Source organism: Nycticebus coucang, chromosome 10 (assembly GCF_027406575.1).
Source record: "Nycticebus coucang isolate mNycCou1 chromosome 10, mNycCou1.pri, whole genome shotgun sequence".
NCBI lineage: Eukaryota > Metazoa > Chordata > Mammalia > Primates > Lorisidae > Nycticebus > Nycticebus coucang.
In genome coordinates, this window is record NC_069789.1 from 77,293,493 (window position 1) to 77,313,478 (window position 19,986).

The 19,986-nt window shown below is 34.3% G+C and overlaps 1 protein-coding gene across 2 annotated transcripts in view; it reads left to right on the top strand.

The window, feature by feature from the left end:
- Positions 1 to 19,986, top strand: part of EDEM3 (ER degradation enhancing alpha-mannosidase like protein 3) — an 80,467-nt gene that overhangs the window by 32,605 nt on the left and 27,876 nt on the right. For both annotated transcript variants that reach the window (XM_053606833.1, XM_053606834.1), the window contains exons 7-15: positions 595 to 729; positions 3,999 to 4,104; positions 8,393 to 8,490; positions 10,218 to 10,343; positions 10,531 to 10,614; positions 12,156 to 12,239; positions 12,941 to 13,065; positions 18,889 to 19,054; positions 19,272 to 19,426. In XM_053606833.1, the coding sequence (XP_053462808.1) occupies positions 595 to 729; positions 3,999 to 4,104; positions 8,393 to 8,490; positions 10,218 to 10,343; positions 10,531 to 10,614; positions 12,156 to 12,239; positions 12,941 to 13,065; positions 18,889 to 19,054; positions 19,272 to 19,426 (1,079 nt within the window). The remainder of the gene's footprint in view (positions 1 to 594; positions 730 to 3,998; positions 4,105 to 8,392; positions 8,491 to 10,217; positions 10,344 to 10,530; positions 10,615 to 12,155; positions 12,240 to 12,940; positions 13,066 to 18,888; positions 19,055 to 19,271; positions 19,427 to 19,986) is intronic.

Below are 19,986 nucleotides of genomic sequence, written 5' to 3' on the forward strand. Positions count from 1 at the left end.
TCAGTTTGAGTCTAGTTAATCCAGGTTTACATTGTAGTATTATTTAATTGTCTTTGAATTGTAAAACAAATACTGCTTTGAAAAATTTCCTTGTGTTGTTAGCCTTTCAGAAAGGTGATACGCTCTATATTTTAAAGCTTCAAAAACTTGTAAACAAAGTTTTAATCTCCTTTCATATTATAACAAGTTTTTTTCTTTATGCAGAACTATTTAATATGTAATATAGTACAGGTTCTTCATGAATTTTAAGCTAAACTTAATTTCAAGGCTGGTTTACTTCTCTATTTTCTTCCTTACTAGTTCAGACTGCCCAGAGAACAAAATTGTTATGGAAGATATAATTGTTATGATGATATTTGAGCTTTGAGCTTTGATATCATTAAAGGACCTGAATATAAACTGAATATTATGTGCTCAGAATATATTTCCCTTGATGTTAATTAAAAAGTCACAAAGATTATCACATTGAATTTTAGTGTTAATCTTTGGAACAATTTTTATGATTTTATGAATAGTCTACATCAAAAGTAGTTTCTTATCAGGAAGTCATTATCTCTTGAAAATTGCTAATGATAATCTTCTAATTGTGTTTAGATTAATTTAAAGTTTGGCATGAGAAAACCAGAAGCCCGGACAGGAACTGAGACAGATACCTGTACTGCTTGTGCAGGTACCTTGATCCTTGAGTTTGCAGCATTAAGTCGATTCACAGGAGCAACGATATTTGAGGTTGGCTTTTTACAGTCTTTGATCTATGGATATTGGGCATAGCTAACTTTATACCTGTTCTTTATTGTTTAAGTTTCAGGATTATCCTTGCAGAATTCCTGTTATTTCAGTGAACTTTTTGTCTAACTTTCTTTACATAGTTTTTAATTGTCAAAGACATAGAAGTTGTTGTGAAGTAGCTATGTTAAATCTAGATTTACATTTTGTTCACAAACTATACATTTTTAGGTTTTTTTCTTCCAAGATTTTTTATAGCCACATTATGTAAGTGAATTTGATGCCTCCTTGATATCATAAATGTCTTACATGAAATACTATGTCCTGTGTTTTTGTTTTTTTTTTCATAAGACTTCCAGATGGAAGCTATGACATTGGATTTGACTGTAAAGAAAACAAGTTAAATAGTCTTTGTGTATATGTATGTTCAAATGTCCTGAGAACAGATTTATCATGTTTGGTAAATCTTTCAGACTTAAAATTTTATTCTATACGTTGTTGACTAATATTTTTTCTTCATTGAAAAGTATAGATACTTTAGCATATTCTCTAATATGAACTACAAACTCTCTGAGATATTGATATAGTGACAGGTGAAAGAATAAGTTTCAAAGAATATGAGAAACCTGTGCAGCGACTAGGTGAATGAGAGGAGTTAGAATCCATCTTTCTGAATTCAAAGCCCATACTCTTTCCCTTGGGCTATTTTGTGCTTATGAGTAAATCTGTTGAAAATTATGGTATTTTTTTACTTGTTGAATATGCATTAATTTATTATCACATAAGCAACTTGATGCAGTTGAAGAACATCAATCTGATACAGGATTGGCAAACTATAGTCTATGGGTCTAGTCCAGCCACTGCCTGTTTTCGTAAATAAAGTTTAATTGTAACACAGTTATGCTCAATTGTTTTTTGTTTTTTTGAGACAGAGCCTCAAGCTGTCACCCAGGGGAGAGTGCCGTGGCATTACAGCTCACAGCAGCCTCCAACTCCTGAGCTCAAGTGATTCTTCTGCCTCTGCCTCCCAAGTAGCTGGGATTACAGGCATCCGCCACAAAGCCCGGCTATTTTTTGGTTGCAGCCATCATTGTTTGACGGGCCTGGGCTGGATTTGAACCCACCTGCTCAGGTGTATGTGGCTGGCGCCTTAGCTGCTTGAGCCACAGGCGCCAAGCCTGCTCAGTTGTTTTTTTCTGTCTGTGGCTGCTTTTGTGCTACAATGACAGAGTTGAGTAATTGTGATAGTAAATTGTATTACCCAAAGTGCCCAAAATCTTTGTTATCTGGTCCTTGTCAGAAAAAGTTTGCCCACCTTTGGTGTAATATATTCATACATAGATTTGAGTTCCCATATTAGTTGTCCTTTAATTTAATTTTAAACTTTGGTAAATCTTTAATTTCACTGGGCTTGTTTTCTTAGCTGTAAAATAAAAGTAGGGGATATAATCTTCATGACGTTTTCTGGCTTTGAAATTCCATGATTTAATTTAAGTTGTAACTGCTTTGTTTAAAAGAAATAATCCTAAATAGATTGAGTTAAGAATTAAAATTATTCATAATTGCTAAGTCATGGAAAAAGCCCAAGTGCCCATTGATCCACGAATGGATTAATAAATTGTGGTATATGTACACCATGGAATATTATGCAGCCTTAAAGAAAGATGGAGAATTTACCTCTTTCATGTTGGAACATATTCTTAGTAAAGTATCTCAAGAATGGAAGAAAAAGTATCCAATGTACTCAGCCCTACTATGAAACTAATTTATGGCTTTCACATGAAAGCTATAACCCAGTTATAACCTAAGAATAGGGGAAAGGGGGAGAGGGAAAGGTAGGAGGAGGGAAGATGGGCGGAGGGAGGGTGATTGGTGGGATTACACCTACGGTGCATCATACAAGGGTACGTGTGAAACTTAGTAAATGTAGAATATAAATGTCTTAACACGATACCTAAGAAAATGCCAGGAAGGCTATGTTAACCAGTGTGATGAAAATATGTCAAATGGTATATAAAACCAGTGTATGGTGCCCCATGATCACATTAATGTACACAGCTATGATTTAATAAAAAAATAATAAAATAAAAAAAGAATTAAAATTATTTTATACTCTATTCTTAAATCTACAGAGTAACAAATTGATTTAACAATTTCTTCTTTTACAGCAGTACTTCTGGGTGGTGCCTGTGGCTCAAAGTAGTAGGGCGCCAGCCCCATATGCCGGAGGTGGCGGGGTCAAACTCAGCCCTGGCCGGGGGGAAAAAAAAACAAAACTGCAAAAAAAAGAGAGAGACAGAAGTACTTCTGATATGCTAAATAGGTTCATGCTCTGAAATTAATTTAGAAATTCAGCTGTACATGCTCTTTGCGTCTTTTAATCTAAAGCCAAGAATTTGATCAAAACTCATTTTCATTTAGTGTCCAATTGACAAATAAAAGGAAAAAATGTTATCATAAATTTATAGGTTTGGAACTATCAAATAAATATTAAGTAGCCTGATTGACTTATTAACTTTTTGTTAACAAACTTGCATATCATTTAAAAATGAAAATCTGAAATAACTGCTTCTAAGATAACATACCAACTCTGAAATTCTCTTCCAATTTTCTAAATAAGAGTATCTGAGGAGGTTTTCACTTTGCCTTTAAGTGTGGAAATTATTTTAACAAGTACATCTAATTATGGCAGCAATTGATACAGTTTAATAATAAATATGTGTGAATGTAAATATGTACTGCAAGAGTAGATAAATGAGTGGTCTCAAAGTGAGACTTCTGCCAAGTAGCATTTTCAGAGTAATTTAAAAAAAATTTTTTTAAGACAGTTTTACTTTATTGCTCTCGGTAGAGTGCTGTAATGTCATAGCTCACAGCAACCCCAAACTCTTGGGCTCAAGTGATCCTCCTACCTCAACCTCATGAGTAGCTGGGACTACAGGTGCCTGCTACAACACCTAGCTATTTTTAGAGATGGGGTCTCACTCTTGCTCAGGCTGCTCTTGAACTCCTGAGCTCAGGTAATTTACTTGCCTCAGCTTCCCAGAGTTCTAGTATTACAGGTGTGAGCTGCTGTGCTTGGTCAGAGTCATTCTTAACTATACTAATTGGCTGAAAAGAGATAAGATTTCTATAGGAAATTTCTGTTTTAAATGATTATCTTAATTTTATGTAGTTCTTAAAATATGCTATGGGCCTTTGATTTTTATCTGTCTTTTACTTGTCAAAGACATGTAATTCTTCAAATATATATTTCTTTTTTAAAATTGTAGGAATACGCAAGAAAAGCTCTTGATTTTCTCTGGGAAAAAAGACAGCGAAGTAGTAATTTAGTGGGTGTGACTATAAATATTCATACTGGAGATTGGGTACGAAAAGGTAAGTTTAGCTTTTTAAATTAAGTCTCATCCTTAAAAGAGTTGAAAAAGGAAGGATTTTCATTTCTTAAAATAATCTTTGGGATAGTATAAAGCATAGTTTTTCATAAAATTGTTAGAATTTTAATTAATTTAGCCACATTTTCTTTTTTGATGCCAAATATACCACATTTAACTCTAATGATTTATGTTCTATTTTTAAATGGATATAGCATTCATTGTAGGTATAGGGTATAGATAAAACACTAGAATTGATTTCTTTGAGGATTAGAGGATCAGAGTACCACAAACATCAAAGTGTAGTTTAGTGAGAATTTGTATTTAATAATATTATCATTTTTTTTTTAATTAATTTTTTTTTTTTTTTTTTTTTTTTTTGGCCGGGGCTGGGTTTGAACCCACCACCTCCGGCATATGGGACCGGCGCCCTACTCCTTGAGCCACAGGCGCCGCCCATATTATCATTTTTTTAATGTTTTTTTCCCTCCCTCCAAAAGTAGAGTATAGTGTAGTATCTGCGAGCATAGACTCTGGAGTCATTGTTGGAATTCAAGCTATGAGATCTTGGGCAGATTATGTAACTTCTGTGTGCCTCTCCATAGCTATAAAATGAGGATATTAATAGTATCTACTTCATAGAGTTCTGTATGAGGATCAAATGAATTAACCAATGTAAAGCCTTAGAACAGTATCTGGCATGTACATATATACTACCCTTATTATGAAGTAACTCCTCACTAATGCAGTGTTAGTCCCTTTGATTAATAATTTTACTTCTAGGAATCTAGCCTGAGGATATAATGCAAAAATGCAGAAAATTATTTGTTCTCAAAGATGTATATCAAGTAATTATTTCTAATAGTAGAAAACTGGGAAATAGTCTAAGTCACCATCAATAAAATAATAGCTAAGAAAATTAGGCCTGGCATGGTGGCTCATGCCTGTAATGCTAGCACTCTGGGAGGCTGAGGTGGATGGATAGCTTGAGCTCATGAGTTTGAGACCACCCTGAGCAAAAGTGAGACCCCATCTCTACTAAAAATAGAAAAAAGCTGAGTCAAGAGGATTGCTTGAGCCCAGGAGTTGAAGGTTAGTATGAGCTGTGACGCCACAGCACTCTACCCAGGGTGACAGCTTAAGACTGACTCTAAAAAAAGAAATTTATTTTACACAAATGTTGAAGTATTAAATTATTAAAATGAGCATTGAAGGGACATATAACAGTGTTAAATGAACAAATAAGATTTAGAATTATGTAAAAAATACAATTTTATCTTTATAAAACACTCCTACATACAAGCATAAAAATAAGGAAATAGGCTTGGCACTTATAGCACAGTGGTTACAGCACCAGCCACATGCACCGAGGTTGACGGGTTCAAACCTGGTCCAGGCCAGCTAAACAACAATGACAACTGCAACAAAAAAATAGCCAGGTATTATGGCGGGTGCCTATAGTCCCAGGGAGGCTGAGGCAAGAGAATCACTTAAGTCCAAGCGTTTGAGATTGCTGTGAGCAGTGACTCCATGGCACTCTACCGAGGGCGACATAGTGAGACTATTTCAAAAAATAAATAAATAAAAAGAAAAATAGAAATATACTAGAATATTCATGAAAGCATCTTTGGTGTTATACATTTCTCTATTTTCCAAAAGGTTTATCTTGTTTATATATAAAATATATCTGCCTATGTTTAAATAAATGTAAATTATAAAATTATTAGTTTGAGCATATTAAAATTGCCTCCATTCAGTATTGTATAAGATTTTTTCTAAGTTTCTGAAATAGATCTGAATCCTAGCTTCAGAATTCTGTCATTTTTTTATTCATTCTTTTTTAGAAATAATTAGAACCTATTAATTAAAACCTATTTCAGACCTTGGGTGCAAGTTAATCATAATTAATTTTGAGTTAATTTTAATTCTTACATTATGACAGGACACTCTCATCATTGGTTTAGGCATGGCCCATTTGATTTATTTTTAATAATGTTACAAGCATCCATAAATGGACTATCCATTACAACAGCAGCTTACTTGATAACATCTTACTTCTGTATTTGGTCCTTGGTATACCATATGTCTGCCTCCCAAGTGCAGCAACTGGTGTTCTTGTGCTGCGTTACCTTGCTTTCTGTTTAATACAGTGTTTTATTGCATCTGTATGTATTCCTGAGAAAGTGTGTTTTTTGTTTTGTTTTGTTTTAAACTTTACAAAATGATATGTCATATGTACCCTTTGGAGACTTTTTTTGGCTTAATGTTATACAGTAGGTATTCACTTAATGTTGCCATAGGTTCTTAGACTGTGACTTCAAGTGAAGCATTCATTGCTCAGCAGGACTTAGAATAGTGTTGTTTTGTTATAATGTTGATGAGGAAAAAAATTGGTTTTGTTATCTGTTGTTTGTCTTAAAATCAGTTCCAAGAACCTAATTACAATATTAAGTGAGGACTTAACCATATTGCTAAAATGCATACATAATGTTGTATGAAGTTGTAACTCATTATTTTTTAACCTCTATATGATACTTTATTAATAAGCTGTGATTTAAGGGCATTTAAATTGTTTGCTATTGTGAACAGTACTACCATCATTACTTTTGTAGTTGCTATTTTATACTTGTATAACACTTTGTCTTGGCTATTTACATACCTAGGAATGGAATTTTTAGATCATAGGGTAAGTTAATGTTCACCTTCAGGAGATAAAGCCAAATTGTTTTCCAAAGTTGTTTCACCACTATGTACTTTAACTAGAAATGTATAAGTGATACTATGGATTGGCATCCTCCCTAAAACTTTGTATTGTCATACTTTCAAAAAAAATTTTTTTTTAGAGACAGAGTCTTACTTTGATGCCCTCGGTAGAGTGCTGTGGCATCACAGCTCACAGCAACCTCCAGCTCTTGGGCTTAGGTGATTCTCTTGCCTCAGCCTCCCGAGTAGCTGGGACTACAGGCGCCCACCACCACAACGCCTGGCTATTTTTTTTGTAGTTGCAGTTTGGCTGGGGCCAGGTTCGAACCCGCCACCCTCTGTATATGGTGCCAGCGCCCTACCCACTGAGCCACAGGTGCCACCCATGCCATACTTTCAGCATTTTTGCTAATCAAGTAGGTATACAAATGATTCCACATTTTGGTCTGATTTCCATTTCTTTGATCACTAATGATGTTGAAGACTTCTTTATGTTTATTGGCCATGGGTGTTTTCTTATTTTTTTTTTTTTTCTTAATTGGATGTTCTTGTTTTTTGTTTATTTTCTGTTGGGTTACTTGTGCTTTTATTTTTAAAAAATTGTTTGTAAAAATTTTGTATATATTCTTGATGCTATTTCTTTCTTAATTATGTGTATTGCGTATATCTTCTTTTAGTTTAAGACTTGACCTTTCACTTTAAGTTCTCCTTAACTTTTAATGTAGTCAGATTTATCAGTCTTTTCGTCTATGAACAATACTTTTTTGTCTTATTTAAGAATATCACCTTAATCAGAGTTCTACAAGGTATTGACTTTGATATTAAGAGTTTTAAATTTTATTATTGATACTGAAGTTCATAAACCATCTAGGGTTGATTTATTTTTGTAATGTGAGGTAAAACTGGTTCTCACAGGTTTCTCCTTTTGAGTTCTTAGCAGTGTTTTCCATTTTACAAATATGTGAGGACATATAACATTTTTATCATAATGTTTATAATTCATTGATTTATGTGATATTGTGTATATGTGAGATACTTAAGATCTGTGTGATATATATCCTTTGAAATGTATTGAAGTGTTCTTTTTGGCCTAGAACATGGTCAGTTTTTGTAAATGTTCCATGTGTGCTTAAAATATGTATTTTTTCTAATTGTTAGTTAATAGAATTCCATATACATCAGTTTGCTCAGGTAATAATCTTGTGTAGATCCTGATGATTTTCTGTGTGCTTGTCCTATCAAGAATTAAGAAAGGTACATGAAATTGCACACTGGCACCCTCTACTGCTTGTTCATTGAAGTTTCTCACTGAGAAAATTGACTTAAAAAAATCTTAAAACTGTATGTTATCTCTTTTAGATAAGTCTTCTGTAATCAATTTTATAAAGTGAGGTTTGTTTTAATACAAATATTACCAACAAGGAAGCCATTATTTACACAGTAGGGTTAATATTTCTGTAAATGTGTAATTTTTACTTTAAACAGTTTCATGTTTACACTAGTAGATATACTGGTACCCTCACTTGTACTCTATAAAGAATTTTTAGTGCTTGTTTAATGAAAAATCACATTTGTATATTTTTTCATAGATAGTGGAGTTGGAGCAGGGATTGATTCATATTATGAATATCTATTGAAAGCTTATGTCTTGCTTGGAGATGACAGTTTTCTGGAAAGATTTAATACAGTAAGTTGATCAAATTTTGTACTAATTTTATAGCTAATTTCATTTGAGTCCATATTTTAATAGAAACCCAGTTACCTGTGTGACATTATAATTTGTTTTTAAATATGTTGTGGTTTTGTGTATTTCTTGATGATGTTGAACAGGGACATAGTAAAAAGTATATTTCAAAAAATTAGTTTAAAAAGTAGTTTTACTTTCATCTTCTATCAGAAATTTTCTAGATAGTCTAGTAAGTGATAAAATAGATTTGAATTCTATTCAGTCTTTTTTTGTACAGGAAGAGAATTATTGGGTTAAGTTACTAGGTAGCTTTCTCTTTTGCATTCTAATTCTTTTTTTTTTTTTTTTGCAGTTTTTGGCCGGGGCTGGGTTTGAACCTGCCACCTCTGGCATATGGGGCCGGCACCCTACTCCTTTGAGCCACAGGCACCGCCCCTAATTCTTTTTGAAGTCTTGAAAGTTTGGACTAGTCTTTGATCACACCAAGTATACAAGGCTTTGAAGACTTAGAGAAACTAGTGAATATTTATTTTAAATGCGGGTCTGCATGTCTTAAGACATGCATAATTTTGGGGAATAGAGGGAGGATTATTAAACCCAATTGAATCACCTTTGTAATTGAAAGAAACTGAAATTAATGTAGCAAACTCATCTATATTACTACATTCTTTTAAAAATAATTTATTGTTTCTTTGCTCACCCATTAGTTCACCTGTATTATGTATGTGAAATAGTATAATAATAGTGGTCAAAAGTATGGGAGATGTCCTGGTTTGAATCCTGGTTGTACCACCACTGGTTTTGTGACTTTGGGCAAATAACTAACCCAATTTACCTCTTTTTCTCATCTACAGAATGAGAGTACTAATACTATTTTAGGGTTTTTAGGAGGATTAAATGAGTTTATGCATAGATGTGATTAGAACTATGCCTTAACCTATGGCAGGTACTCAATAATAGTGATTAAATAATAGGCAATTTAGCAAAAAATAGACTAGTAAAAATCTTAATAAGCTATCAATTTAGTATTTTAAAAACACTATTATATATATTAGATTGTAACAAGAATTTCTTGAGGTGAATGTGGATGTACACTATTTTTATTGACTTATTACCACAACTTAATCTGTTATCAAAGCTGAGAAATAACAAGGAAAAGAAGCAGAGAAAGAGTTTCTAAGAACATAAAAAGCAAAGATAGCAGACCATAATAGTGGCAACAGTAAGTAGATGTTAGTTTAGGTAGTTAGCCACAGTTTTTTTTTTTTTTTGAGACAGGGTCTTGCTGGTTTTGAATTCCTGGGCTCAAATGATCCTCCCAAGTAGCTGGAATTACAGGCTTATACCACCACATCTGTCTAGAGCACCAGAATATTATGTTAGCTGAGAAAGGACCGAACTTCCTAAACAGGCAAAAACTAATTCTGTAATATAGAAGCCTGTATCTGTAATCCAGGGGAACCTAAGAGCATCAGTGGGCCACAAAGGTATCAAATCAACTTTCCCCAGAAGGTCCCATATTAAATGTATCTCCAATATTCTATATCCAACTTACAGGACATTAAAGGAGTGTATATATTTTAGAAGATTTCCATCCAAAATAAATAGTTGCTAGTATGTTTATGTATAAATTCTTGTTAATTTCTTCACAATGCTATTTAACATGTTGGATGGAGTAGTATACCTCTTTTCATCTCCTTTCATGAATATATGTTGTGATCTTTCAGCACTACGATGCCATCATGAGGTACATTAGCCAGCCACCGCTTCTGCTTGATGTGCATATCCATAAACCAATGCTGAATGCTCGGACTTGGATGGATGCTTTGCTTGCCTTTTTTCCGGGTTTACAGGTATAAAGAACTGTATTAATGTGAAAGTGAAATGATTTTAATTAAGTGCATTTGTGATCTCTGAAATTGAATTACCAAAATATAGTCACATTACAAAATTGTATAATATACATTTTTCTGTTTATACAATGATTACAGATAAAAATCTGCTCATATTTTATTAGGCAACTTTGTTGTTGACTTCTAGGTTTTAAAGGGGGATATTAGACCTGCTATTGAAACTCACGAGATGTTGTATCAGGTGATTAAAAAACACAACTTTCTACCAGAGGTAAGAAATAATCTTTGGTACTCTAATTTTTTATGTACATGTACACAAAAATGTACACATATATGTACATTCACATATGTATATATATATATACTATAAATTGTTAATTGAAAGGTAGAAAATGACACCTATAAAGCTTGTTCTTTTATTTTTTCCTGGTTAAATAGTTTATTTTTAATTTGCACAATATTTATATGTTTTTGTTTTTCTTCATGTATTAAGAGAAATCTAGTTTAGGGTAATGCTGACATTTTACTAATTTTATGTTAAAAAAAACATTTCAACTTCTATTTCTCAATTCTTTCTAACCAATGCCATTATAATATTGTCCCATTCTAACTTTTATTAATACCTACCAGCTAGGGAGATCTTGTCAGTTTTTATTTTCTGAAGGGTTTTTTTTTTTTTTTTTTATGAAAACTTGATTCATTAAATACACTTTTGCTGGTCACAAGTGCTCCTTGGAAATTTGGTGAATGCCAGTCTTTCCTCATGCTAATGGAGTATTACTCTACCTGGTTTTTATACATTGTATTAGGAGTAAATATTCTTGCTAGCTTGATATGATAAGATTTTAATAGCATACTTTTTGGCTTTCCAGAAATGTACCATTAAAAATTTCCAAATGTGTGTATGGCCTTGTTCTATCCCTGCTTATTGGCTACCCTCTGTGAGATATCTAAGCATTCCACCAACTTAGAATGCTTCCTAAAGTGTTTGTTTTGGAAAGTATAGTTTTATTAGCCTTCAGGTGAGTAGGACTGTGCATTGTAGAAAATTCATATCCATACAGAATAAACTGAGGTTTCAGCTAAGTACATTTATCGCAAATGAAGTTTTTATTTGGTTCCCATAGAAGTTTTTGTTTTTATCTTTATCTTCTTTTAAAAACCAGTTGGTTCTGTTCTTGAATAAATTTCAAAAGGACTAATTTTATTTATTTTTAAATAATACCCTATCTCATTCTGTAAAGGATTTGAGATTATTAGAAAACATATACTAAAATATAAACATGCACACTTGAAAATTGCTAAGAGAGCAGATTTTAAGTGTTCTCACCATAAAATAAGTTGTGGGGTAATGCATGTGTTAATTAGCTTGATTTAGTCATTCTACTGTGTATACGTATATCAAAACGTGTACCCCATGAATATATGTGATTTTGTCAAAAATATTTTAAATGGAAATATGAAAACTAGAAGAGGAAAAAAATGGAGAGAAGAAAGAAAAAGGAAGCACAGTTATGTAGACCATCTATGTAATGGCATTACTGAGTTTCATTACTTTATTACTTAGTTTTTCTGAGTTTGCTAATAGCCAAAATATTTATTTAAAGCAGTCCATTCAATTGGTAAAAATAGCAGCCTTTGCAAAATGAATTGTGATTTTTTAAGCAATAAAAATTGATGTTTTGTTGATGAAAATGTCATGATTGATATTCTAGTTACTTTTACCTGTTTATGAATTGATATGTCCTACTATGTATTTTAGACTACTTGTTTGTTTATTTTTAATGACTATTTGTATATTGTTTTGTTCAGGCATTTACCACAGATTTCAGGGTACATTGGGCCCAACATCCTTTAAGGCCAGAATTTGCAGAAAGTACCTACTTCCTATATAAAGTAAGATAATTTACCCCTCTTTACTTTTAGTTCCCATTCTCTGTTTAAATAGTAATTGGGTTTTCAAAGTCCTCTATTAATTTTATAATGTTTGGATATATACTTCTTGTTCATCTAGTGTGTAGAGTTATTAAAAGATAGAAGGATTGACATGTAAGTTTTATACCTTTTAAAAATATTTAAGCATTTTTTAAAAGAAATTTTCAGGTGCTAGAGATGTTTTCTAGAGTATGTCTTCAGGCGGGTAACCTTTCTGGGCATTAGAAATTTAATCCGAAGGCTAAGATAAATGGCTGAACAACTTTTCAGTTGTATACAAGCAGTCCCCTACTTACAAACATCCAGCTTACATACAACTCACACTTACAAATGAAGGCTATCAGAGGTAATAGGTAAATGTACCTTGCCCAACTTACCACATAGGAATTCAACTTAAGAACAGACCTATAGAACCTATCTTGTTTGTTACCTGGGGACCTCCTTTATTTAAGAAATTCTGTTTTTCCTCTGCTTGAAGGTGATGAAAAAAAAAAAATAGAAATTCTGTAAAGCAGGTCCATGGCTTATTTTCAGAGCCCAGTTCTACGTAATATTCCAGTGCTGAATATAGTGCTTGGCACCTAGTAGGCACTCAATAAATATTTGATAAATGGATGGCATGTGGTAATATATGTGTGTATATATATTCTCCTTTTTATTAGGCTACAGGAGATCCTTACTACCTTGAAGTAGGGAAAACACTTATTGAAAATTTAAATAAATATGCTAGAGTGCCTTGTGGATTTGCTGCCATGAAGGATGTTCGTACTGGAAGTCATGAGGACAGGTAAAACATTTGCTTACCTCCCCTTTCCTCGGAGTAACTCTGAAACAACAATAAAATACAACTATTAGTTATTAATAGAATTCAGATAAATTTATTTCTTTTACAAAGTTTGAGGATCAAAAGTTTGTATTTTTATCCTAGTGCCTGGCATATTGTAGCGAGTCAAATGATTTCTAAATAGATGAATGAAAGCATGAATGAATGATTATTAAATATCAGAACCTTGGCACATATTAGGAGCATTGAAATGTTTTCTTCCTTTATTAATACTTTTTATTAACATGTAATAAATCAGAAATTATCAAGATGATGATGAATGATCTGGATTACGATTTGTGTTTAATCAAGATTTCCTCATAATCTGTGTGTACTTTTATTCTGTTGCTGATTTGGATGGGGTGGGGAAGACCAGTGTTAGTTTCTTTTTCATTGGATACTGGATGGATGTGGATAGCGTGAAGTACTCAAGCTATAAAAAGCACTCTGGTCATTGTGACATTCACAAATATCCCAGTTATTCTGAGTCCACTTACCTGGTCATCCCATCTCTAAATGAATACTAAAGCTTGTTTGTTTGTTAGGTTAGCAAATGTTCATTTCACAGGTATTTACTAAGGCCTTTTATGTGCCAGGGTTATTACTAATGTTTGAGGACTAAAGATGTGAAGACATGTCCTTTCTGTCATTGAGTTACTGAAGACAGGTAGATAAGCAGACTTTTAAAACATTGTCTAATGTCTTAATGTGTGAAACACATTAAAAGGGGATTTGAAACTCAGTGGGGATATAATGGCCATTGAAAGGTTTGTTCCTAGAGAATTCTGTGTCTTAAAGGATGAGCAAAAATTCGAAGAAAGAAGTAAAAGAAGTTCCAGACACAGGGACCGCAGACATGAGAAATACAGCACTCGTCATCTCCTTCTAGGGTCCTTCAGTCATTCTCTTAGTGTTTGGATCACACTTAGCTGGTCTTGGAACCTCTTGCCTCTACCACTGCTCACAAGGAGTGGTAGGTTTCTGGAAGCAGGCATATAGTAAGCAGCAGGAAATGAAGTGGATACCCTGAGTATTTGTCTATAACAGGTGTCCTCAAACCGCAGCCCACGGGCTACATGAAGTGGTGTGAATTATATTTGTTCCCGTTTTGTTTTTTAGTTCAAAATAAGATATATGCAGTGTGTATAGGAATTTGTTCATAGTTGTTGTTTTTTTTTTTAATTATAGTCCGGCCCTCCAACGGTCTGAGGGACAGTGAATTGGCCCCTTGTTTAAAAAGTTTGAGGATGCCTGGTCTATAACATTTATTGACTATTTCCTGTACTCTGGACACCTTTCTAAGTACTTTGTATGTCTTAGCTCATTTGATCATTGTCTAACCAGCAAAAGCATAATTCTGTTGTAATCTTTATTTTAAAGATGAAGTAACCAAGGCAAAGAGAAGTTTAGGGAGCTTGCCTAAGGTCACACAGTAAGGTAAAGTCAGAATTCAAACCAAGGCAGATTGGCTCTTGACAACTATGTTATACTGGTAATTCATTCAAAGGATAATAATTAAGCACCTCCTTTATGCCAGGCACTATACTTAGGTATGAGGATAGAAAGATAAGATAGAGCTAGTCCCTTCCCCACATGACTTGTTAATGAATAAGATAGATGTGTAAAGAAATAATCAAAGCCATGTGATACGTACTGTTTTATAAAAGAGGCAACAGGTTGAAGAATAATAGGAAGATATGATTTACTTTGTTTAGGGAGTCTTTTTCTTCCCTTCTCCCGCCTCCCTTCCCTTCTGTTCCTCCCTCCCTCCCTCCCTTTTCCTTCTTTCTTTTTCCTTTCCTTTCCTTTTCTTTTCTTCTCTTGTCTTCTTTTTTCTCTTTCTCTTCTTTTTTTCTTTGTTCTCCTTTCCTCCTAGTCTCTGCTTTCTCTCCTTTCTTCACTGTCATCTCACAGGAGTACAGTGATACAGTCATACATAACTCATTGCAGCCTCACACTCTAGGGCTCATGCGATCTTTTCATCTCATCTTCCCAACTAGCTGGGATGTTAGGCACTCACCACTATACCTGGCTAATTTTTCTACTTTTTGTAGAGACAGGGTCTTTCTTACATTGCCCAGGCTTGTCTCAAATTTCTGGCCTCAAGCCTCCCGAAGTGCTGAGATAATAGACGTGAGCCACCATGCCCAACCAAGTTCCCTTTTTTGAAACTTAACATCCCCCCGCCCCACCGAATATTCCTTTTATTACATTGTTTCTGGACCTCTCGCCACTGCATTTGCCCTGTTCTGATTGTATTCAGATATACAGAATCTCTCTTAAAACATTATATGGAGAATTCTCAGGATATGCTCAGCACAACAGCACTGTAACCATCTGGATTCAAACAAGGGATTGCTGATTTTCTGAGGGGTTGATGGGTTTACATCCTCTAATTGAGGACCACTGCTTCATCAACTCTCTGTTCCTCATGGCCATTGTACCTCTAAGATTGTTCAGCCTGACAAAAGTTTTAGTACTATTAAACTTTCATCTTGCTGGGTGCATTGGCTTATGCCTATAATCCTAGCACTCTGAGAAGCTGAGGCAGGAAGATAACTTGAGCTCAGGAGTTCAAGACCAGCCTGAGCAAGAGTGAAACTGCGTCTCTACTAAAAATAGAAAAATAAGCTGGGCATCGTGGTAGATGCCTGTAGTCCCAACTACTTTGGGAGGCTGAGGCAGAAGTTAATCACCTGAACCCAGGAGTTTGAGATTGCTGTGAACTATGATGCCATGACACTAGCTTGGGGCAACAGACTCTGGCTCTGTCTCCAAATAAATAAATAAATTTTTTTTAAAAAACCATCATACTGTATTATTAGATGTGCTTCAGATTTTTTAGCAGCTTTATTTATTATGTTCAACTTACAGCTTGTGGCCACCTAACTTAAGATAAATAGGCATTTTGTGTTCTACCCTTGAGCAGCTGAGTTTGTTTTTTAGTGTAAACTTAGAACTTTATACTTAACCTAGCAAAGTTTCATGTTGTTGTTTCTTTTCTGTTCCCACCAAAAAGAGAGGTTGAATCTCATTTTAGTCATATTATCTATTAGCTAAACTACTAGTTTTTGGTGATCTACAGTTTGGATAAGCAAAATTTTGTCATCCAAACTATTGGGAAGAATTTTGGTTGGACTATGACCAGTGCCTTATTGGCACTTGCGAGCTTTCAGTTACAGGCTCTTGGCATTTTGTTGCTTATTCCTCTGCAGATCTGCTAGCACTGTCCTCCAGCTCATTGGCATTCTCCACCACCACACACACAATTTTTAAAATGGAAATATCTATGTTTTTCTAATAAGAGATGATTATTAAAAATAATTTAGATGGTAAATGAATCTGAAAATCATTCTAAGATACTCTCCCCTACTTGCCTAAGACAATCACTTAGCAATTGATAGCATTCTAGGCATTGTTAATTCTTGTATGTTTGCATTTGTGTATACATTTATGGCTTTTAAAATACAAACTGGATCATATGACACAATGCTCAGCTTCTTGTCAGCTTTACTCAATTCATATTTTAATGGTCTTACCTGTCCTTTTCTAAATGTTTACAAATCATCTGTTTCATAATTCTAGTATTTGCTGATTATCAGTAATCCTCATCATTGTACAGTTTTCAAGATAGCATTTGCTCATGTAATAACAGTCCTTCAGAAAAGGTTAAATTGTAAGTACACTGCAGATTGACAGGAAAGTGTTTTATTCTAAAAACATTGAGATCCGGGTGGCGCCTGTGGCTCAGTGAGCAGGGCGCCAGCCCCATATGCTGATGGTGGTGGGTTCAAACCCAGCCCTGGCCAAACTGCAACAAAAAAAATAGCCGGGCGTTGTGGCAGGTGCCTGTAGTCCCAGCTACTTGGGAGGCTGAGGCAAGAGAATTGCCTAAACCCAGGAGTTGGAGGTTGCTGTGAGCTATAATGTTATGGCACTCTACCAAGGGTGATAAAGTGAGACTCTGTCTCTAAAAATTAAAAAAAAAAAAAAAGATTGAGATCCAAAATGACCAAAATAGTTTTAAAGCGTTTACAAGTGAGTTTTTCTTTCAAAATAAAAAATCATTTATGTGTAGGAAAAATCATAATTGTACTTTTTTTTTTTTTTTTTTTTGTAGAGACAGAGTCTCACTTTATGGCCCTCGGTAGAGTGCTGTGGCCTCACACAGCTCACAGCAACCTCCAACTCCTGGGCCCAAGCAACTCTCTTGCCTCAGCCTCCTGAGTAGCTGGGACTACAGGTGCCTGCCACAACGCCCGGCTATTTTTTGGTTGCAGTTTGGCCAGGGCCGGGTTTGAACCCGCCACCCTCAGTACATGGGGCCGGCGCCCTACCGACTGAGCCACAGGTGCCGCCCCATAATTGTAGTTTTGATCTCATTTGTATGCCAGCTACTTTGCTAAGTAATTACCATTTATTTATTTATTTATTTATTTATTTATTTTTAAGACAGAGTCTTACTTTGTTGCCCCAGGTAGAGTGCCATGGCGCCACAGCTTACAGCAACCTCCAACTCTCAGGCTTAAGTGATTCTCTTCAGCCTCCTAAGTAGCTGGGACTATAAGTGGTGCCCAGCTATTTTTAGAGATGAGGTCTTACTCTGGCTCAGGCTGGTCTCGAACTCATGCGCTCAGACAATCCACTTGCCTTAGTCTTCCACAGTGCTAGGATTACAGGCGTGAGCCAGTGTACCAGCCATTAGTAATTACCATTTAGTATATCTCATTTAGTCTTCACATCAGTGTCATGAGTATATTATTGCATTCCTGTTACAGAAGTTAACTGAAGCTCACAGTCCTTATATAATATTCCCATGGTCACAGAGTTAATGGAAGGTGTATTTCCAAAGCCTGTGTCCTTTACTACTGTGTTCTGTACCTCTCCAACTCATGATTTAGTAATACTGTTTAAACTTGCATTCAATTGAGTAAACGTTTATTGAGCACCTACTGTGTGTCAGGAATTGAACTTGGCCAGAGAAACTGTGCAGCCTGTTCAGTAAACTAAAAGTAATTTATTACATCAAACCCCAGGATGCTTTGGGAGGCAGTAAATTAAATTTAATTTAATGTTACTGTGACTCCATCTACCAGCTATACTCTTTTTCTGACATATTTAATTTTACTTTAATTTTAATTTAAACATTTCTTTAAAAAGTCGTTAATCTATAGTAACATTAAATCATTTGTAAAGCCACATGTACTTTTATTCCCTTTATTTCTCCCATACCTTTCTTGACAGGTATATACTTAGAATATTATAATTATATCCTATGTGACTTTATGCTGTAAAGTCTCTTTTTTCATGTAATTTCCATATAATTTATACATTTTCATGCGTAAATTTATTTTTATAAATGATTACCTTTAAAGCCACCTTATTTATCACTTAAATGGCTACATAGTAAACTCCATCAGAATTGTATAACTTTATCCAATTTTGTTAATACACTTATTAATTGAAGATTCTTATGCGGTTCTCACTAGTAGAATTCATCTGGGTTACTTCCCTCCTGTTGATTCTCCATAGAAGAAATAGAGAACTTCCAATATTGGAAAGCCTAATCTTGTTTGTGTTATTGGCAAGATTTAGTGTACCTATGGTAGGCAGCTACTCTGGTCTTTTTCATTTACATGGAATTTACTTAATGTTATTCTGCCACTGGGAGACTGATATTCTCTGTAGATCATTGGATATCTAAATTAGTATAGACCTTGACTCTATGGCTTTCCCGATAGTTGGCATTTTATGTTCTTATATTTTATTTGTGACTTTGTATTTTAGAATGGATTCTTTCTTCTTGGCTGAAATGTTTAAATATCTTTACCTATTATTTGCTGATAAAGAAGACATTATTTTTGACATAGAAGATTACATCTTTACAACAGAAGCTCATCTGTTACCTCTTTGGCTTTCTACTACAAATCAAAACATCTCTAAGAAGAATACAGTGAGTTTTTGAATTAGATGTCTTATTCTCTATTTTACGTCTATATGTTTGTTTTATAGTGAAAAGTAATCTATTACTATATTCAATAAATGTATGGTAGGGGGGAAAGTATGTATAACATTTTATTTTTTTATTGCATCCTGTATATATTTATACCTTTTAAAAAAATGTAAGTAAGGTAATTATTTTTACTTAACAAATTTGTTTTATATTGTAGACCTCAGAATATACAGAACTGGATGACAGTAATTTTGATTGGACTTGTCCAAATACTCAGATTCTCTTCCCTAATGACCCATTGTATGCTCAGAGTATTCGTGAGCCCTTGAAAAATGTGGTGGATAAGAGCTGTCCAAGAGGCATCATCAGAGTGTAAGATGTATTATTTTATGTTTGTTAATATTGAAGTTAATTCTTAGTAAATGACAGAGAACTTAAGGAACATAGCAATACCCAAGAAGACATTCACTTAGCCCAAAAATACTGAGGTATGTAGTTACCACTGATTAAACTTAAATTTTTGTTAAAGTTAGATAGTAAAACTTATTTTGCAGTAATGTCTTTATTATTATGGAAGTTTTCAATGTATCTTTTGTTTCATGAACTAAGTAATAATATGGTAGTATATAATAGTTTTTAACTTATGTAGTTTTTTTTTTTTTTTTTTTTTGAGACAGTTTCCCTTTGTCATCCTTAGTAGAGTGCTGTGGTGTCAGGTCACAGCAACTTTAAACTCTTGGGCTCAAGCAATCCTCTTGCCGCAGCCTCTGAATAGCTGGGACTGCAGGCACTGCCCACAAATGCCTAGCTATTTTTAGAGATGAGGTATTGCTTTTTGCTCAGGCTGGAACTTCTGAGCTCAAGCAATCCACCTACCTCGGCCTCCCAGAGTGCTAGGATTACAGGCGTGAGCCACTGTGCCCAGCCCTCTG